The 22,920-nt window shown below is 43.7% G+C and overlaps 1 protein-coding gene across 1 annotated transcript in view; it reads left to right on the plus strand.

The window, feature by feature from the left end:
* The window catches only part of LOC144781527 (solute carrier family 22 member 20-like), a 336,644-nt gene that overhangs the window by 244,727 nt on the left and 68,997 nt on the right, over positions 1 to 22,920 (plus strand). The window contains exons 7-8 of the mRNA XM_078660426.1: positions 1,036 to 1,148; positions 7,962 to 8,176. Coding sequence (XP_078516552.1) covers positions 1,036 to 1,148; positions 7,962 to 8,176 — 328 coding nt within the window. The remainder of the gene's footprint in view (positions 1 to 1,035; positions 1,149 to 7,961; positions 8,177 to 22,920) is intronic.

Consider the following 22,920-nt stretch of genomic DNA (forward strand, 5'->3'; position numbering starts at 1 on the left):
GCACGCACGGCCTCATAAATGAGGCCCTTTATCTTTGAATTTATGATTTTGAATAGCTTTGAAATATACATTGACTAATTCATCCATGGGTTGGCTAATGATTAACAGCTAATTTGATGATTTAAAATTGTAATCGTGCTAATCTTTGGATACATTTTCATAGTGGGCAAATCCCCTAAATTATCTGTTGTCTTAGTAAGGCCTAATGTCCTTCACATTATTGAAAGGTATTTATTGCTGTGACTGCCTCAGTCGGAATGCATGAAATGATTGATAATTACGCTTAGGCACTAGTAAGCATGCACCATCAAAATGGAATTTTTCAAGGCTCCAATTCCTTAATATTCAACAGTAGATCAGATGGCCTTGTAGTGCACTTTTATTATAGGATAGAGGAAGCTGCTAAGATTCGCCAATACCCTATCCTAATGCTATCAACCTTTTCACTGTTTCCGACTTTCTTGAGCTTCACATCCTCCTTGGAGCAACTATGCAGGTGCAAAAGGAAAATGAATGATATATATATCATTATGATTGAAATTGTTCTCTATCTCTAAAATCCACAGTATCAATGAAGATAGGGGAGAGGAGTTGGCCTAACGCTAGGGTGGTTGACCTCGAATCTGGGGAACCGGGTTCAAGTCTCGTCAATGACGCGGAACATCCTGTAATTCTGGGCAAAATCACTTAATCTCCCCGTGCCTAACAAAAAGAAAAAACAAAAAAAATGAATGTGTCCTCAGGTAACGCAACTGGTGCTATGTAAAGCGATCTGATACTCGAAACAGGGTCAAGTTCGCACTATGTAAAACTCTGTTAAATATAATAATAATAATAAAAAAAAGAAGCATGTTAAGTTAGCACCTAATTCTGTGTTAGAACATTCATGGAGTGAGACAGAAGGAATTCTGATAACATTGCCATGTATTTTTATTTAGTACTCTAGTGAGATATTGTGTGTTGTCTTTCCCAGCAGTACCACAGAGAGTGCACAACTTCTGGATCCTACTAAAACCTATTTGTCTCTCTGTACAGGTGGTAGAGGCCCAGATGATGGAAGTTTCCACCACAAAGCACTCTACCTCCTTCCTGGACCTTGTGCGTACACCTGGCATGCGCAGAATCTCTTGCTGCCTTATGTTCATGTGGTAAGCAGTCACAAATTGGTGTTACTTCTCTGTTTAAATGGGTGGGCTGAAATAGCAATTTTCATGCCAAAATTGGCACAGATATAGTATAAAGCTCATTTATAAAGGTGTGACCATTCATGATGCCCAGCTGATAGTCCTTTTAAATCCCACTCCACTGGAAGAAACATGTTGTTATGAGTCAATCAAACAGGCCATCCATCCCTGTGACTAGCTACGAATCTTTATAAAGTGGAATGCAACAGAGAAGTTTGCAAAAAAGGGCCTCATGGGAGTTACAATGTATGCAACCATAACAAGACAGGGGATTAACCTAAAAATGTGAGTTCTAGAGGGTTTGCACGTGAAGATAGGTGATCAGTGAGTAGAGATTACTGTGTTTTGACGGATCACTATAATAAATTAAAACATTAAAATTAATTTTAAAACAAAAATTATATTTTACACTAATTTAAATAGAACAATACAAAAAAATTGCATAGCGTAAAAGATACAATTTCTATTTCCACTCCAACAAGTGGTACAGTAGGGAAAATGTTGGATAGTGGGTAAATAAAAATTACTATTCCCAGTCCAGCGAGTGGAACAGTAGGGAAAGCGTTGGATAGCGGGGTGGTAACATTTACTATTCCCACTCCAATGAGTGCAACAGTAAGGAATGTGTTGGATAGCGGGAGGGTAAAATTTACTATTCCCACTCCAGTGAGTGCAATAGTAGGGAAAGCGTTGGATAGCGGCCGGGTAAAAATTACTATTCCGACTCCAGTGAGTGCAACAGTAAGGAAAGTGTTGGATAACAAAAGGGTAAAAATTACTATTCCCACTCCAGTGAGTGCAACAGTAGGGAAAGTGTTGGATAGCGGGAGGGTAACAATTACTATTCCCACTCCAGAGAGTGCAACAGTAGGGAAAGCATTAGATAGCGGGAGGGTAAAAATTACTATTCCCACTCCAGGGAGTGCAACAGTAGGGAAAGCGTTGGATAGCGGGAGGGTAAAAATTACTATTCCCACTCCAGGGACTGCAACAGTAGAAAAAGCGTTGGATAGCGGGAGGGTAAAACTTACTTTTCCCACTCCAGGGAGTGCAACAGTAGGGAAAGCACTGGATAGGAGGAGGGTAAAAATTACTATTCTCACTCCAGTAAGTGCAACGGGAGGGTCAAAATTACTATTCCCACTCCTGTGAGTGCAACAGTAAGGAAAGTGTTAGATAGCATAGGGAAATAATTTAATATACCCACTCCTTAAATATAATTCATAATAATTAATAATTAATTATTTTGTAAAAATGAATTTATATCCCACCATTTTCCCCTATAAACATCACCTACAATATTGTAACATATCAATAAATTAACATACTTAATAATCAATGAATGAATGATTTACAATTAACAATATATTTATTTAACACACTTACAAATTAATTGTTAATAATTGATATCTACTTAATGACTAATTAATTAATAGTACACAATTAACATAATTACCAATTAATTATTAATAATCAATTTATAATTAATTATTAATAAAATAATTAACGTAATTAACACTATACATTATTAAATATTAAATTAGTAAGTAACCCACCCTATTCCCCTATAAACCCACAACCCGCAACAGAATTAAATTATGCAAAAAAATGTTAACATATAATGAATTAATTCGAAATCATGCTAAAAATATATATTATAATTAAATTACTTCCCACCCTATGCCCCTATAAACCCACAACCCGCTACGGAATTAAATTACACAAAAATTAATTAACATAAAATTCATTATTTTTACAAAATTCAAACATACATTTAAAAAAAACACTGAAAAAAAATCAATATTACTACTAACTTCGATATTGTGGAATTCAATATTTCTTTCCTGCATTTCGATACTCTGCACCACTATATTTTTGCAATTCGATATTCTGTCCATTCGATATAAAAAACTAAATATTCTGTCCAGTCAATATTTTTTTTTCTATACTGTGACTAGTTACCGTTTTGACATGCTATGTAAAATTACATTTCTTTGTCCGCTAGTAGAAAAGGAGGAGGGTCGGCACTTGTCAGTTGGGGACCAGGATTTTCCTCTTTGTTCTCAGGTTGTAGGAGGACTGCTGGTTTTGCTTTTTTTCTGGCTTGCATCTCTTGGTTTTAACACTAGCTGTGTTGCTGCTCTAGGAAACCTGGAAATTCTGATCTTGGCAGCCAGATAAATCAGGATGTCTTGAAGGTAATGGGGACCAACAAGGCTGGCTGGTGGTGTTGAGTGAGAGGCACTGTGATCCTATAAAACATCTGGAAACACATAATTAAGTGGACTACTGCATGGAGGGTGCTTTCATACAGGAGAGATGGGATTCCAGAATTCCTGTCGGCAGAGCATTGCCTCGATGAAGTTGTGAGAGGAACAGAGCTTGTATGGTCATTCTGAAGCTTATTCTGGAAGGAGGTCTGTTTCTTTTCATAGCAGCAATAGTTGGTGCCATGCATTTTTCATCTTCGGAGTAATTTGGGTCTTTTGCTTATCGACAGAAGCTGGTGATAAAGGTGTCAAAGAGAACACCAAGGGCCTCATTTATGAGGCTGTGCGTCACTTTTACGCCGCCGGTGCGTCACTTTTTGTGACGCACCAGTGGCGTAAAAAATGCGCCTTGTTGCGCCATATTTACAAAGTGATGCATCTAGGTAGATGCGCAACTTTGTAAACCCCTGCACCACATTATACCTGCGCCAGGTATAATGTATGCAAGGGGGGTGTATTGACGCAAGAAAGGGTCATGGAAGTGACGCAGTGAAATCTATGAGATTTCACTGCGCCACTTCTAGGACTCAAATGCGTTGATACGCCTGCCTCACAGCAGGCGTAAGACTGACGCAAGGCCCTTTCACATGGGGCTTGCCCCATGTGAAAGGACACATTGGTGGAGTTGCATCACTTTTGTGACACACTCCAGCAATGCGTCACTTTTGCACCTACAGATATGTGAGAAATACTGACGTGTCTGTAACTCCTTGCGACATGATGTGTCATACTGTAAATAGCAAATATACCCATTGAAGCAAGGAGAGGAAGAAATTGCCAGCAAGAACATGAGACTAATATAGATCGACCGAGAAAACAACAAAACAAGAAATCAGGAAGAAGGAAAAGGTGGCAGGCACCCAAACAGAGCCGTGTTTTAAAGAGACTGCGCTGGAAGTTCAAGCAAGCTCACGGTCCCGCAGACAAAATGTTTAAGAGAGAGCATACATAAACATCTTGCTGGTAACATTTGGGTTGAGAGAAGATTCAAACCAGAGACATTAGATGTGGCCAATATGATTCACAGTAAGAAGCCCTGATGAAAGCCCGTAGCTGAAAAAACGAGGCTAGAAACGCGTCGGCAGACATAATTAATTTATGCCTTTGAATTAAATCAAATAGATTGTTTCTCAGAAATCAGGATTTGATATATTTGGACATTTAATATTTGTTCGTACATATATACATGCACTAAGAAAGTTGATGTGCGGTCTGATATATATATATATATATATATATATATATATATGTGATGTATATGGGTCTAATTTGTCTTTGATTTTTCTACATGTTGTTTATCATGAGTTTTTGTGAAAATATTAATGTTTTATATCGTCTAAACACAATAATGTCATAAATGTTGAACGTTTATTTTTTGTTGAATATATGTGTTTCTCCGAAAAAAGAGAATTTCCACAAAATAATTCCTAAAATATTGAAAAAAGGGTAAAATAAATAACCCGAACCACTAGAATCATATAGTGTGGTGTCTTTAAAACAAAGAAATAGGATTCCAGGTTTTCTTGTTAAATTTAATACTGTAAATATGACGCATCATTGGTGTCGCAAGGAGGGTGCAATGAAAAGTGATGCATCGCTGTTTTCACGCAGCGATGCATCACTTTTCATATATGAGGCCCCAAGTGACTTAGCACTGTTGGCCAATTGAGGTACGAAGCCATTCAAATTAATTGATGAGATCAGTTTTGCATTTGTTGCTACTTAGTCTTGAATACAATGATGATGACTTTGGTTTAGTTGGGCGAGTTTCAAGTAAGCCTTAAACATACATGTTTGAATGGAGGCAAAGCAGTTTTTTAGACTTCCATATTTGAATGGATGAAACTAAGTTATTTACCAATAATGAAGAAACGTGTGTGCCAACCCATATTAATCTCCCTTGATGTCCTGTTGATGTCCTGTTGGGTGCACCAAAGGAAGCTCCATATAGAGGTTGGGAATCACCAGAGAGAAGACTGATGCTGGTCGACACCTCTGGTTAGAGACAGAAATTTCTACAAGATGGTGCAGTAGACGAGCTGGGCTCAGATAGTTAGATATGACCTGAAGCAATGCAGTATGTGAACATTGTAGCAGAGAGAGTGCAGAGGAATGTTTGCAGGCCAATGGTGTTGAAAAACTTCTGAGTTAATAAGGAGATAAGTTGCCGTTGTCTGTGATGTGGGGTGCATCACCAACAACTTCGATGAGCTAAATACAGATAGGGAATTCTGTAGGACATTGCAGATCTCATGTTGTTTCGAGCGATGGCCTTTAAGATGATTTTTCACAAAAGAGAAGCCTGGGGATAAGGCAAGTACTTGCTAGGTCATTCATTTCCATGTTGGGTTTCTTTATTAGGGTTTGACCAGTATCAAGGGAGACTGGGAAGATTTGTTGTATGAGGGGAGGCGTTGGTGTTCTTGAGAAAAAAGGGTAAAAGTATTGTCACTGTTCTATTTTATTAGGCATGCTGGGACAATTTTGTTTCTATAGGATATGACCTTAAGAGAATATTAAAGGATGGCTAGGGCATCTTAGTTAAGGGTCTTGAATGTTGTTCATTCAGTTGCATCTGTGAGGAACAATTCAAACAATGATTTTGGGTGCATCAGAGTTTGCAATGGGTTACCTATTTTATCAATGCTGTTCGCACAACAAATTATTTTTGGCTCTGAATGTCTCAGTGGAGGAGCTGGAAGAGCAGCTGGCTTGGGTGTCACATAATATTTGATAATTGTTCAAGAGGGTCATGCTTCGGTTGATGACTTTTTGGATAGAATTGGTTAAGTAAGTAGTTTTGCCTACACAGTTGACTGTGGTGTGGATAGTTCTCCAGAAGCTGTAGGTTATCTTGTTGCTTAGATGAAGGCCATTTCTTCTCCTGTTTTGAGATGCGCTTCTTACTATCAGTGAGTTCTTGGTTGTGCAGGGCAACATACTATTTCATTTTCTGAGACAGGAGTTTGAATGATGCAGGGGTAGCAGCTTTTGTCATGGGGCCATAGTTAAGGTGACGTAGGAGAGTTTTAGTGATGGAGTTGGCACTAGCATTGGGAATTTGTTTCTACACTGTCTTGTTGGAGTGAGTTCTTAAATTATTTAAGGCGGTTAGTCTTCTTTTGTTGTCCGTTGTGCGTGCATGAGATGTGGTGGAGATAATTGCATTTTCAGGCTCATCCACCTGTCATGAAAGCATGTGAGATGGGTCATGTAGGAGCATCTGAAGTCCAGGGTGTTCCCTTGGTTGTGATTTGGGAGTGTCATCTTTTTGCTGATTATGGTGATCCTCATTATAGAATAGAAGGAGGATTTCATGGTTTAACATACAGCATCTAGAAGGTTGGAAGTTTGAAGTCACACTAGATGCGTTGTAGGTGATGGAAGCTGTTGTGAGCAGGTCCTACACATTGGCGGGAAAGTTGGAGTTGGTTCTAGAAAATTTCGAGATGGGAACATGTGTGAGGGTCTGAGTTGCTGTTGTAGTGACATGAAATGAAAGAAATTCAAAGGAGCTGATGGCTGTTTTCTGTATCATGGAATATGACAACAATGATCAATGGAGTGCTTCAAAATCCCCTCCAGACTCATGCAGTGGTATTGGATGGTATTCTTTTGTGAGACCAGGACATGAAGGGTGTGTATGGTTGCTGTGGAGAACCTGGCTTCTACAATGTAAATTACCTCCAGTTTAAGTGTGGTAATTAGATCTGAGATGTCTGATGTGTGCACGACTGACTGTAGAGTGTGGGTTTATGGGAATTACGTGTTATGTGTATTATGCTTGATTTCAGGAAGTGGCTGTGAGAGGCATATTCAAGAAGTGGGGTGTTGGAGCTGGGCTTGTGTATGGGGAGAGAGAAAGAAGGTTTGATCAAGTGCTGATTGACCAGAATGGAACTGTTGCTTCCTGTTGCTTCTAGTGGGAGGTGCACCGTGGATCAGCACTCCGACTGGAACAGGGAGACTGCGCATGCTCCTAACCATGCTGTGTAATGCAGCCTGGTAGGAACAGTCAAGGTGCACGTGGGCTGTTTGGTCGGACCAAGAGGGCTGGCCAAACAGTTCATGCGCACTTAGGGAGGGCACACCACTTCCCCAGAGCCCTGGCCAGCCCCACGCCACCACTGACTGTAATAAGGAACCTAAAATGATAATAATAATACATTATTATCATTTTCATTTTCCTTTTTAGCAGTGGGGCAACGCCGACAGTCCTCCTCCTTAGCGGAGGAGCTGCCACTGCATCCAGGCCTTAAGGGACATAAACACTTGAAGTGAAAGGATTGCTTTACCATTCCACTCATATAGCCCCTACTACTGTCCTCTGCACTTTTTATGAGAGAACAAATATTTAATCACTCGAGAAGTACACAATAACATTTCTTATTCGATTGCGTTCTACAAAAAACATATCCATCTATCCTAGCTGCTTCCCATTTAGGGATTCCTGAACTATCATGGACTAACTATGTTCAATGAGCATCCTTTTGTGCTTCTTCCTCAGGGTCTCGATCAGCATGTGCTTCTATGCCTTGGCCATGGACCTACAGAACTTTGGCCTTAGCATCTTTGTGGTCCAAGTCTGCTTTGGCGCTGTTGACATCATCGCTAAGCAAGCATCTATCTCTGCAATGGATTGGTTTGGGCGGCGGTTGACTTTGGCTATCTCCCTTGTCTTAGCAGGAATTTTGATAATCGCCAACATATTTGTGCCACAAGGTGAGTCTTCATGCTCTTCTTCCCTCCTGCTCATCTCACCTCATTTCATGTGCTTAGACAATAATTTATTTCTGGGGACTGCATGATCCTACAATGAATATGTCAACTTTAACCTCTAACTGGATAAGTAAATTGTTTCTCAAGTGCCACAAAAAATGCCCTTGTGTAAAAATTTACACTTAGCGTTGCTACAGTAGAACAAGAAGAAAAGCCCCTCTTCTTTTAGCATATCGTCTTTGAAAATGGCAATTTATTTTTGGAAGAGTGTAAATCTTTTTGGGCGCCCCCTGTGTGTTACCCCTTGGCCTGGATAAGCACCTGCCAGTTGAACAAAAAGTATACGTTCAGAGCGTCTAACCTGCTTTTGTTTAACAGTTAAAGCATTCCAGTTCTAGCATATCTTTAAATATATATTTGTAACTTGTTTTTCTTCACGAATTTACAAAACATATGTATGCAATATTCATAATGAAAATGTTCAAGTTTTGCGTTTCATTTCTAGCCAAATGGACCTTTATCAGTTAAAGTGTTGAGAAACTGGAAAAAACAACAACCCTCACAAGAACAAAATACATGTTTCACAACAGTGTAATTTACATATAAAATCTGTATTTTCAATATTGTACCCGAAATATTGCAATCTTTAATATGATTGTCAGCTTCCCTAAAAACGTGAAGTTGTTATACACCTCAAGCCATACTGTCATAAAAACATTTACGAGAACAGATAGTATCCATAAAGCAATTATAAAATCCAATACCTCCAATAAATTTAAAATGTTGAGTGTGAGAGAGCCTGCAGATGACCAGTTTCTATATGACTGCCTAGCTGAATACGGGATCGCTCTGAACTTATTTTATTATCTACTTTAAAGTATCAATAAACACCTCACATACTCACATACTTGAGATCAAATTGCTTAAATTGCTTCCCTTGTGGGCTAACACTGCAGAGATGTATTCTTAAAAATTGTTCCGGGTTGGAGGTGGTTAAATATAAACTCCTGGGGGGCTCAACCAAAAAGACGGGATTGTATTCCCCCCCCCCTTCAGAAAGGCAGGGTTAATATATGCCCTCACCGACTGCCTTTCCCAAAGTTAGTGCAGTTCTTAATTTAACTAAACTCGATTTGCCCAAAGGTAGGAGTACACTATGTGGTGACACAAAGAAACGAATCACACACGATGTAGTATAAGTAAAAGGTGTATTGGCCACATCACATCATCTCCGACACCAGACAACTGTTCCATAGAATTCTTCAATCCCCTCAACCTGCATTCCATGTTCTATAGAAAGAATCCATGGAACATGGAGAGCGGGAGACTAGAGCATATCACCACAACATCGTCCCCTTTACAATTAAACAAAGCAAAATGAAAAACAATCCCTTTAATACAAATGAAGTTTCATAAAACACTACAAGAATTATACATCACGATAACTGGCTGCTTTAACCAACACGTATGCTTTTGCGTGAAACAGGACATCTGTTTTTAGTTGCACATTCGTCCTTGTCGCTTTTCCCCCAATGAAGTACACGGGAGCCAGGAGAGTATTTTGACACGTCTTTATTTTACCGTGCTTACTCTCGGACTGACGTGTTTCCCTTTCCCACTTCCCCACGCCCCTTCCTCCATAGCCTGGCCTGTCGCAGACAGGGTCAGGCAAATCACGTTATGACATCTCCCCCTTTTGTATAAAGTCTTACTTGCATGTGGCTTCAGATTATTTCAATAAGGCGCTCTGGCCGTCAGGTTGTTCGCCGGGGTCGGTCAGCTCGTTCTGGCGTTTCACTCCGAGTAGGCACAGGGTCATTTTGTCGCATTGGACTGTGTTGACTGTGGTCGCTGCTCCTGTTTCGGTTTCCTGAGTCGGTGGAGGATTCCCGATATCGACTGTCGTGTCTTTCGTGGGGGTTACACTTCTTGAAGTGTGAGATGTTCCGGGTAATTCGCTTGTGATCACCTTGTGCTGTAATCATGGTTCCTTTCCGTCGGCTGACCTTTAGGGGTTGTGCGAGGTACCGACTGTCCGCTTTCGTTTTTCGGTCACGTCGAACCATCACCCAATCTCCTTCTTGGATATCCGTGGGCTTTGCGTGTCTCTTCTGATCGGCGTATGCCTTCATCTTCAGTTTCTTGTCATGATCGATGTTTACTAGTGTCTCATGGTCGACGTTTGGAGCTCTGGCTTGGATCATGCTACTCAGAGCGGGTAGTCGAGTGCGCGGGATTCTTCCCAGCATCAGAGTGGCTGGACATTGGTTGGTCGTGTTGTGTGGCGTGGTGCGATAAGCCCTTAAGACCTCATTTAGGGCTTGTTGGATGTCTCGGTGGGCCAATTCCGCTTGCTGCACTGCTTTCTTTAGAGTCCCCATAAATCGTTCCACCAGGCCATTAGCCTGGGGCCATAGATGCCCCAAGCTGCGAAGATCTCGTCGAGTATTGGAATCACTGCAGTTGCCTTGGTTGATGATATTAAATGTGCAAAAGGGAAGCGGGAGTATTCGTCCATAATGACGATGATGTATTGGCTTGACTTCAGAGGTCCGAAGAAATCAATGGCGACTTGTTGCCACACGCCCTCGGGTAATTCCGACATCTGTAGTGGGGCTGGTGGTTCATCGCGGCTTACTAGTTGGCATGAGATGCAGTCCTTGAGGGTGGTTTCAACCATGTGGTCTAATGTCGGGAACCACACACGTTCTCGAAGGGCTTTCTTGGTGGCACTTATGCCTCGATGGCCTTCGTGAGCGAGATTGATCACTCCTTGTCTCAGTCTTGTAGGAATAACAATCCTCCCCCCTCTCAGGATAAGGCCATCCTTGCTGATGGACAGTTCTTCATGAACATGCTTGAATGTCATGAGTTCCGGAGAATGCAAATGAGAGTCCTCCTTCACATGCCGCCAAGAGTTGTTGCGGATGCGTTCTGTGACGTCCTGGAGAACCTGATCTTGCATAGATGCTTCTTGAATGGCACGCCGAGTCTATGACGAAATGTATGTAGTCCTCAGCCACCGAATGTAGTTCTTTGGTGGATGCCTTAGGATGGCGTGACATATAGTCGGCTGGATTGTCTGACTTCCCCGGTTTGTGGACGATGGTATATATGTAATCCTGGAGGTGGAGACCCCAGCGTTCAATACGTGGAGGCATCTTGGCCTTGGGATTGCCAAAGATCGTGATGAGTGCCTGGTGGTCGGTGATGATGGTGAAGTGTTTTCCGTACACGAACAGGTGGAAATGTTCGCAGGCCCAGACCACCGCCAGGCTCTGCTTTTCAGGCTGTGAGTACCGTGTCTCGGTGTCGGTGAGACTGCGACTGGCGTATGCAATGATGTGGCGCTGATCCGAGTCCTCCCGGTATTGAGCCAGGATGGCGCCAAGACCCACGGGGCTGGCGTCAACAGTGATTTCAGTACGTTTGTTGGCATCAAAGTAGGACAGGTTGATGGCCGAGCTGACAGCGCGTTTGATCTTGCGGAACGAGTGGTCGCAGGCCTCCGTCCATGCGAAAGGCTGACCTTGACAAGTCAGTTCGCGAAGTGGATGGCTGATGGTAGCAAAGTCTTGAATATCTCGGGCACAGTAGCTCGCCATGCCTAGAAAAGAGCGGAGATCGCTCACATCATGCGGCGTCGGTGTGTCTGCGAGGGCAGAGACTTTGTCAGGGTCGGGTGTCATGCCATCCTTCGAGAAGATGTGACTGTAGAATTTCAAGGTCGATCTGTGAAACTCACAGTTTTCAGCATTTAGAGTCAGATTAGCGTTCATCAGAGCGTGGCAAACTCTGTCAAGGGCAGTGTCGTGCTCGGTTTGATCTTTCCCGAACACCAGCAGGTCGTCACTGTAGTTAAAAGCGTTCGGGAGACCTTGAATTACCCGTCTGATGGCCTCTTGAAAAATTTCGGCTGCGGATGATATGCTGAAATTTAGACGCTTATAACGGAAGAGTCCCTGGTGAGTTGTGAAGGTGGTGATGTACCGGGATTTGTCATGGAGCTCTAGCTGGTGGTAACCTTTGTTAAGGTCGAGTTTCGAGAAGACTGTAGCTCCGTTGAGACGAGCGATCATGTCGCTAATGTGTGGTCCGTGGTGTCGCTCTCTTTCGATTGCTACGTTGGGCGCGCGCATGTCGACGCACAGGCGCACCTTGTTATTTTGTCCCTTTTTCGGTACGACCACCACAGGCGATACCCACGGGGTTGGGCCAGATGTGCGCTCAATGATGTCGGTTCGGAGTAGCTCCTGGAGTTCCTCATCTACGGCCTGCTGCAGATGAAATGGTACCTTCCTATGGTGTTGTGCCACCGGGGAGACACGCTCGTCAATATGTAGTTTGACCTTGAAGTGGTTAAGCTTTTCCGAGACCCTTGAAGAGATTCGAAAATTTGCAGGGATGTCTGGGGCATCTTCGGTCATGTATAGGAGTTCTACAAGTCTCAATCGTTCAGCTGTTGGCAGGCTCAGTAGACAGTCAGCCACGTCCGGGCCTTCTACAACGTAAATGTACGCTGGGATTTGGTGGTCTTTCAATGACAATGTCGTGCTGAAACGGCCTAAACATGGTAGTGGCTTTCTGGACATCCACGTGAATATCCTCACCGCAGCTGGTTCCAGTTTGGGGCGTGGCTTCATGCTCTGGTACTCTAGTGCACAAATGTAGTTCAGCGAGGCTCCAGAGTCTAGGACAAATTTCGCTGGGTGTTCCCCTATCCGGATGTCCAGCTTCGGAAATTTCTTTAGACGATCTGGGTCAGAAACCATGCAAATATACTCGTCACTGTCTTGTGACACCGGTGTACGTGACGGAGATTCGCTAGATGTGGATTTTCTTGATCGATGCGAGCTGAAGGATCGAGCACTCGATCGGGATGAACTGGATGAGTGTCTTTCGCGCCCTGTCACGGCACGGGCGTGATGTTGTTTGGAAGATCGGGTTTTGGATGGTCTGCGTCCCGAGCGTTGAGTTTGGCACACAGTCTCAAAATGATTTTCTCTGCCACAGCGATGACACCGTTGTCCGATGGCAGGGCATTGTCCTGAGTGCGGGTAGTCTTGACCGCATCTGTAGCATGCGAGCGCTGCCTTGGTGTGTTTGGCGTGTCGCGATTCACGCGATTCATACCGCGTTGTTTGTTTCCACCGCGAGGATGTGGAGTGTGCGGACCTGTTGGATCTGTGGCGATCAGTCTGATGTCTCTTTTCGTGGTGCGTTTGCATCCTGAATGCCTGTTCTTTCCTATCGGTTCTGTTGACTTCCATCTTCTTTGCATGGTCCTCTGCTTGGTCATTTATGCGCGTCATTTCCTCAATTTCTTCCAGGGTGTAATGTTTCTTCAGTAGCCGTCGCCGTAGCGATTCGGAGTGACATCCCTCGATTATGCGGAGTCGCAGTGCGTCTTCTGTGTTGAAGTCGTCAAAGTTGCAGTGACGGGCTAGTCGTCTGATGCGCACAATGAAATCGCACATTCTCTCATCTTTCTCTTGAGTGGCTAAGCTGAATGTATAGCGTTCGTAGTCGAGATTGTGTTTGTGCAGAAATCTCCGGTCAAGAGCTCCCTTGACGTCATCATATGGGGCAGTGGCCGCGTCGGGCAGTTCTTTAATGACTTGCGCAATGTCCTTCCCCACTAGATTGCGTAGGGCTATCAGCTTTTGTTTAGGGTCCTGTATTTGCAGTCCAGTCATGTAATCTTCGAAATCTTCGGACCAAATTTTCCATTTGGGTCCCATGGACCCCTGAAGTCAATTCAAGGGGTTCCGGAGGCCTCAGATATGGTACTCCCATGACCGTGGGGTGCGGTATGGCAGCTACTGGTGGGTTTCCTGGAGCTGGTGGAGTTTCTGGGGCTGCTGCCGCATCTCCTGTTCCACTGGACGAGCTAACAACCAACATTTCGCTTGCAGGTTGTGTCAAACTGACTCCACGTGGAAGCTGTCTTTTATTGTTTTTTTTTTTTTAAATGCCTGACCTCAAGATGGCCGACACGAAATTGTTATGGTGAGTCTTTGGGTGCTGCCTGACCTTAAGATGGTCGCCGCTCGGGACACGTGGCTTCAGTTGGGGCCTGTGTCTTTAATACTTCAAGGTTCCTGCCAAGTTGAGCAGCACTGGAGGTGCCCGTCGAGTCAGGTAGCTCGTCTTTGGCTCTAAGGACTCACCCCTTTATTGGCAGTTGCTGCAGATCAGCCGCCGGGCGCTCTGTGTTTTCGCGCTGTTTTCCTTTTCCTTTCTTTGTTCGTTTTATTTTTAAGTTTTTTTTTTCTTATTGTCTCCACCGCACCTCGCGCTGTTCAGCAGCATTATACCCCTCTGGAGGCGGTGACTCGTGGTGGCTGGTGTGTGCGTCTGGCAGCGACGGGGGGTGTCGAGCGTCAACTCCGTCGCGCTCTTGCACGCTGTCCCATCGTGGGCTGCAGGCTTTCCGTTCCTTCGCTTTGGCCGCTCACATGAGGCAGGGGTTCAAGCGGTGTGTGGGAAGGCATCCCACCCTCGTCGCCATTGTCGCTTTTCCCCCAATGAAGTACACGGGAGCCAGGAGAGTATTTTGACACGTCTTTATTTTACCGTGCTTACTCTCGGACTGACGTGTTTCCCTTTCCCACTTCCCCACGCCCCTTCCTCCATAGCCTGGCCTGTCGCAGACAGGGTCAGGCAAATCACGTTATGACAGTCCTCACCCCCTGTAACATTTTAAAAATGTTTTTGAACAGCAGGAAATCCACTTGGATCAGAGGAATTACTGTCCACATTTCCACCCCTAGATTTAACCTTGACAATCCTCCCTGTGTTCCACCACTCGTGGCCTTTAATGCAGGTGGCTTTTTAGGTGCTGCATCAACCCTCTCTGGAGACCTGAATTTAGACAATCCTTTGGCAACATGAGTACAATCCTTAATACGTACCCAGTCACAGACTTTGACTTCATATCTCGCCTCTTTCACCTTGTGCTTGATATCATATTCCTCTTTCACTTTGTTCTGAGATCTTTTCACATGAGGTTGTATGATTGATCCGACTCGTTCTGGCTTCGGCTGACATTCTCCCAACCATGTTGGACACCACAAGTAGGCTGGAACATGACCCCTCATAATTTCAAAAGAGCTCACACCAGTCACGGCATTAGGACACGTATGATGCGCCCACAACATGCTTTCCACAACACCTTATACCTACATCTTGTTCGGAATAACCCATGGTATACACTCCATCAAAGTACGATTCATTTTTTCTACAAGACTATTGGTAATGTTAAAATGCTAGTCTCTTAGGCTGAATACAGTTCTTTTCTCAAAACTCCCTCGTTTCCTTTGAAGCGAACTGGACACCATTTTCCTTAAAAATCTTAAAACAACTGCAGTGGTGGGTTCTTCCATGAAAAACACCTCCCACCACTTACTGTAATAATCAACTGTAAGAAGGACAAATCTTGACTTTCATATCAACAAAGTGTTAAAAGGACCTACAAAATAAATAGCCATTTTTGACCAAGCTCCACTTGCGAGAGTACTAGGTCGAACTGGTTAAGCTTCTGTTCTTATGCTCTTATCAATATTAGCACAAATAACAGATGCTCTAATGTTTGACATAATCTCAGTATCCATTGCAGGCCACCAATAATTCTCCCTGATCTTTCTTTTGGTGATGGTTTGCCCAAGATGACCTTGTTGACCAAATTAAATTATCTTATTTCTCAACCCATAAGGTGGGATAAATGTGTCTTGTCTCATTAACATGCCATTCTTTTCAAGTGAAAGCTCATCTGCAATTTTCACATAAGCTTGCAATTCAGTTGGCAACACCTTCTCTTTAGGCTAACCTTCCACCACATATTTCCTTGTGCTCCGACATTATGGCACATCATACATCATATGTGAAAGCATTACCCTCACACATCTCCACCATGGCAATCAAACCTTCCTCATCCTCCCAATTTGCAGCCTCTTCCTTGGCAATGATAGGGTTGCGAGATAAATAATCTGCCCTACTATTCCCCCCCCCAGTATGTACTGGATGTTAAAATCATATACAACTTAGAACTAAGACATGCCAATCGAGGAGTGTGATCCCTTATAACTGTTCCACTGTTCCACTGAGAATTTTCACTAAAGGCCTGTGGTCTGTTTAAAGAGTAAATTTTCCACCCTAGGTGAAACATTTAAAACATGTAACTGCCCAACAACAGGCTAGCAACTCTTTCTCTATATTCGAAAAAAACATTTTCATTGTGCTTTAATGACCTTGATGCAAAACCTATAGGCACTTCACTACCAATTCTATTAAATTGGGCTAGTGTCAGACCTGAATCCTAATTACATGCATCAACCATAATGACACATTCTTTAGAAGGATCAAAAGGTGTCAAAACATCCACAGATCCAATCTCTCTTTTAAGTATATCTACCTGATAAAAGTCCCTCCAATCAAACACCTTCTTCTTATGGAGCAAATCCTGCATACTGGCAGTTTTAGCTGGAAAATGTTTTATAAACTTTGCACAAAATTCACAAAGTCCAAGAAAGTATGCTAATTGTTCCTTGGAACTGTGTTCAGGTGCTAACGTACTTGTATCAACCAAACTGGGCCTTGGTTCAAATCCTTTTTCTGAAATCACATGCCCCAAATATTCAATACTATATTTCGCAAATTCAAATTTGTTTGACATTGGCTACAATACAATGCTTTTGCAACCTTTTTAACACATTATGCATCAGTTTGTCATGACTGTCAGAGTCATTTCCTGCTACTGGTATATTGTCCTGGAATGTCACAACTACTCTCGTTCCCTGGAGAACATTTCCCATACTCTCTGGAACACCACTGCAGCCAATGTTAGTCCAAAAGGTATCCTCTTGAACTGAAAAGTGCAGATGGGTGAAACAAAAGCTGTAAGATGTCATGAAGGTTCATCCAATCCCACCTGATGGTATGCCAATGCTAAATCGATTTAACTGAAGACTTTAGCTCCCGCAAATGCGGTGATAATGTCATGTACACGTGGTACAGATGTGAACCTACCCAGATTTCCTTATTTAGACTACATAAATCAATACAAACTCTCAATTGGCTACTCCTTTTCCTCGCATTAACCAATGGAAAAAGCCATAAAGAAGATTCTCTGGGTTCAATAACCCCATCTTTGCACATTTTCTTCTGAACTTCTGCCACTTCCTCTTGAACACTAAATGGTACATTTCTCAACTTGTGCTTTACAGGCACTGCACCATTTTGGACTTTAATCTTGTGCTTAAACCAAGTAATCTTCCCACGTTTTTCAAACAATACATTTTCATACGCTTTCAACCAAATCTTCCCTTTTTGTTGACAGTTACATTCCTGACTTTTTGAATCATCATCAGTTACTAATCCAACCTGTACTTTGCACCCGGTTTCTTAAAGTCATACAAAATAGACCTTGATGATACCATTCAAGTATATTCATACCTTTCTTAGAAACATAGACTTTCCCATGTATAATCTTATCCTTGTATTGCATGTTGCATTCAAAAAGACCTGTAAGATCAATCTTTCTCACATTATAAAACACAGGATTTCTGTCAGGAGGCAGTATTTTCCTCTCTCCCCATGTATTGTGAAACAAATCATCAGTAATCATAGTCATTCTGTCCCCTGAGTCAATCAACAAATTAAGAACCTTTCCATCAATAGTAATATTCACATAAGGATCTACTCAATTGGCTTCTCCTCCCCATACACCTAAAATAAGATAACCATTGGGGCTTTGGTCATCTCCGGACTATTCAATAGGCTCTCCCTGCTGGACAGAATTGACTTTATCCTTATTTTTGGAGACTGACACACTTGAGCATAATGACCCACTTAGTTGCAGATCATGTACTTAGCGTTTTTAGCCGGACAAGACCGTCCTCTGGGTACATGCTTCGAGTAACCACACCTATGAAAAATGTTCTATTGCCTAACAAAACTTCCTTCTTCCTTCAATTATTTTTGCTTGTTCTTTTGTGTTTTCACTGATAACTCCCACTCTACTCTATCTCTATGCTCTTGACAATCTCTATAGGTTCCATCAAAGTTGGGTTCTTTTCATGTCTTGTTGCTCATTGTCAAAGGAGCCTGAAAAACAAAAAACATCTGACATTGGGCTTGGTTTTACATCCTGAGCTTCAACATGTCAGATCTCCAGCACACCTGGGGTGCCTTCTCCTGGGCCAAGGTTGCCTTTGCCAACATCTAATGTCAAAAAGATGCACAGGCCTGTTGAAGGTTCCACAGTCTTGGCGTGGGTGAAAGCTCTGACAGGCCATGGTCAGAGCTCCAGCAGTCCTGTATGTAATCCCATGGGCCCTTTTCCATTTGGAGCCTTTCAAAAGCATACCAAGGTCTCACAGGACCCTCGAGAGCAAAAAGCTCTTACCAGACCCCATTTAGAACTTCTTCTGGCCTCTACAGTCCAGGCTCTAGCCACTGGCATGGGGTGTCCCATCATGCCAGCTTTCCCCTTAGTGTAAACAGAATGCCCCATCCATCTCTCATTGGAATGCATGGTACAGCCAGGTATCCAGACATTAAGGTGGGCAACCTGGTTATGTGCCTTAGAAAAGCGAGCACATTAACAGATGGACCTGCCCTGGATATCCCAGTGTGGTGTCAATTCATGTAGAATCTTAGTCATGATGTATAACTGAGAATCTACATGAAACGGACCAGATGGAAAAATTAAGCTACAATTTAAGTTAAAACATTTTGAAAATTGTTGTTACCTTGCTTAAGCTGATTTTCTTAACTCCTTTGAATACTCATAGTCCTTTATACATTCTTAGCGGACATTGCGTTAAAAAATTTATTATTTTGCAACAAATTTCTTAAAGTATTCTTGTAGAGGATGAGTGTCAATAGACTTGGAGAAGGTAAGGCTTGTTCGACTTAAAATAAAATAGTGAAATGCTTTATTGCTCCCTTTTACTTTATCTGATTTTTAACTTGTGTTTGAGTTTGTTCAATAAAACGTATCCCTTGGCCCTAAATTTCCAAAATATTTTCAGGGGAGAGCATCATCCGACTCCCCTTAAAGGTGGCAGGCTTGCTTGTTTTGCTGGTATTTTCTTAGTCAAATTTATGGAATATATTTACTCCTCTCGACTTTCAAGCTGCTACCTTCTGAGGTCATGTGCTTAGAGCTGCTCGGTGATCAGGCACGATGGGGGTTCTATGAGGGCTGGGTGCCCACCCCTGATCCCTAGGGGTCCTAGGCCATAGACAGTTCAGGATGTGTGCATGGCCTGGTTGAACCTAGAGGACAGAGGGGTGCTCAATCTTAAGGACACATGGATGTATGCAAGGCCTGTCTTTGATCAAGCCGACCGATAAATTCTCACTTTGCTTGAACAGAGGCCATTGTTAGTGGGTTATGTCCACACGCAGGCTTAGTGCAGAGATTGGCCTTCAGCCAGGCCATTAGTTTGACCCCTGATGAGCATGGTTGGATACATGAGGCCCACAGAACCTGCCAAATCGCTCCAGGGGAAGGTCCTCTAAAGAAGGGTGATAGACAGGTCCAGGAGTCAGCATGGTACAATCCTTTAGTCATAGTCTCCAGACAGTGGCCTGTGGTGTCACAAAGTACTCAGGGCAGACTTTAAGGTGGGCCATCTGGTTTTGTGTCTTAGGAAATTAATAGTATGACCAGGTGGCCAATCTTCTCTCTACCAATCTTTTTGGAAGGGACTGGATTGAAAAATTAACCTATAAAAGAAGATAAACATTTTGAAGATGCGACTTTGCAAAATCTGATTTTCTTAATTCCTTTGAATACTCATAGCCCATTTTCCAACTTTAGAGGACATTATTTTGAAAAATGTACTGTTTTGCTTCTATTTAATCACAATAATCTTGCAGAGTGTAGGTGTCTATACCCACAAAATAGGTAAGACTTTCCTAGGATACCAAAGAAATATGCATTTTTCACTATTGACACTTACTACCTCTGGATTTGATTTTTTTGCCTATTTTGTGGAAATTTGTCCCATAGAAATGACACTTTACCCTGAATTTACAAAATAATCCCAGGGAAGAAGATCCCCAACATCCATTAAAGGTGGTCAGTCTTGCTTTCTTCTCTGCGTCTCACTGTCAAATTCATGGAATATATTGCACACCCCACTGTCTTCAAAATTCATCAGCCGCAACTGTCCCAGGCTAGGGATATTCAGCAGCTCTGTGATTAGGGTGTTTATCACAGGGCTTATGTGCTCCCTCCCTGAAGGACAAAGGTCGTGTGCAGTTCAGGTTGAATCCAGAGGACACAGGGGTGCTCAAACATAAGGAGTCATGGATGGATGCTGGGCCTGAGATTTGATCAGGTCCTGTGATCAATCCCGCTCTACATCAACACAAACCATTCTTAGTGTACTATATCCAACCGTGGACTAGGTTCTGTGTTTAACCAGGCATGGTTGAAGGCCTTGCTGCTTAGGTTATTTCCACCTAGGGTCTCAGCACTCATCCATACCTGAGGATACAGGGGTGCTGAAGAGCATGGTCGAAATAATGCCCTTGAACCAAAGCCTCCCCATGCACAGCTGAAGGCTGGGTGCAGTGGGGTATGTCCTCATTTTGCTAGGCACAGGGCTCAGCCAATAGCATAGGGATAATGTGTATCATTAGAAACCTCTGAAAATCAAGGTGATGCACCCAAAGGTGATTTGCAAGTGGTTGATGGAGTTCCTGAAGGTGTGGCAGTAGAAGTTTCTATTCTTGTTCCTGTGGAAAATCTCGGGACTGGTCCAGGAGCTGTTCCTGCAGATGATCGTCTTCCCGCTTCAAGACCCCCTCTTTGAAGTGGAGGTAAGTCTAAAAAGCACAAGAGGAAGAAGTTGAATTGCTCTTCCACTCCACCTTCTCCACACTGTGATTCCAGGCCTCGCTCTCCCACTCCATCTGCGATGGCAGCATCAGGGTAGCTCTGTACCAACCTCGGTTTCCCAGCATTGGAGTGACGCCCGACCATCTTAAAGAACTTTTTTATACCAGGCACCCCATCTTTGGGTCACCAACTCCCTCTGGAGCACCCACGGAGGCGAGAGATGCCCTCACTGTGTTTTCCCTCGATGCCAGCAGTGGCCCTCTGAATCAGACCCTGGGTCCGGACCAACACCAGCATGGGTGCCTTCACCCACCCCAGCTCCATGGCTCCTGGCACAACCCCGACGCCATTGACCCCACTCAATGATGAGCTGGTAATCATTCTTGATACTGAGCCAGTGCTGTCGCAGTCCGCTTGATGTCACTGGGGTGCTGTCCAGGCATTCCCAACCCCTGGACTTTCCCACTGCCTCCTTCCTTCCTGAAGGAGGTGGTGAGAATGAGGTGAATGGTCCCCTGGAGGACCCAGATGATGACAATTGGTTTGAGAAACTGGGCGATGGCAGTGGTCAGGATATACATCTACAGACACAGGCATGGTTTACACTTTAGTCCAGGTTTCAGAGGAAGGTGCATCCTTTGCAACCATGAAGCACAGGGAGGCGGAGGTCTTCGATCTCCAGCTGCCAGTCATTAAGGTCAAGAGGATTGTCTTGACAGAGGTGCTTCAACTTGGAACAGGCTCATCTGAACGCAAGATCCTCTTTAATAAAGACCTCATAAATGTGCTCCTGGGGGAAACCTTGCAAAGGGGCTCCTGTGCACCGAATATCTGACCATTAGCACCGTCCTGCCCTGGGAGACACAGCCTTCCTTTTCCAGCAACTCTTCCCCTAGAGCCTGGAGGTACAGGCCCCAAAGCAAAGGTCAACCCATGCATGTTTCCCACCACACCACGAGAAAGGGAATTCAAGTGGCTGGACACCTTTGGAAAGCACATTTTTTCTTACCCTGTGGTCGGTAAACACTGGATTCCTTTTGGGCTCATATTCCCATGTATTGAGGTCCCGCAGCTGCTTCCTATGCTGCCCGAGTGAGACTATGCCATCCTCAACCAAGCTCTGATGGATGGCATGGCAGGGATGCAGCAAACTTCATCATCTGGTGTGGACTGGGCACCATGGACTCCATGGGTAGAGCCATGGTTTTTACCGTAGTACTGTGTCGCCAGACCTGATTAAGGTCCACTGGATTCTTGGGGGATGTCCAGTCTTTATTGATTGACATGCCCTTCAGGTACTCCCACCTATTTGCTATCAAGGCAGTTGCGGCACTCAAGGGCTTTCGCGATAGAAGGATCACTGCCAGATCCCATGGCCTGTCCCTCTCAAACTGTTTGCAAAATCAGTCCCACCTCAAACATGGAAGGGAACATTTGGGTGCACGCAGTAGCACCATACGCAGTACCACCACACCCGGTCCAGCCCTTGCTTAGCCCTTTTGAGGATGGGAAAAAGAACGCATGAGCCAGTCTCAGAATGGTTTCCAGTCGCCCGCCACTCTGGCTGCTGCAGTGGCCAAACATCATTCCCTCCCTTCAATACAGCTACCCGTTGGCGGTAGAATCAGGCACCACGTACCCCAATGATCGGTGATAACATCTGACAAGTGGGTGCTACAGATCATGCAGAAAAGGTACCCCCTACTATTTTTTTAAATGTCTCAACCCCTCCCCCATTTCAAGGAAGGCTGACGGAGGTCCATCTCTTCCTGCTACATCAGGAGATGTCAACTTTTTTGAAAAAGGAGCCATTGAGAAGGTGCCCATGCCAGAGGTAGGGCATGGTGCCGTACCTCTAAATGGTGCCGAAGAAGGATGGAGGCCTCTGTCCTAT

This window comes from Lissotriton helveticus, chromosome 9, assembly GCF_964261635.1.
Source record: "Lissotriton helveticus chromosome 9, aLisHel1.1, whole genome shotgun sequence".
Classification (NCBI taxonomy): domain Eukaryota; kingdom Metazoa; phylum Chordata; class Amphibia; order Caudata; family Salamandridae; genus Lissotriton; species Lissotriton helveticus.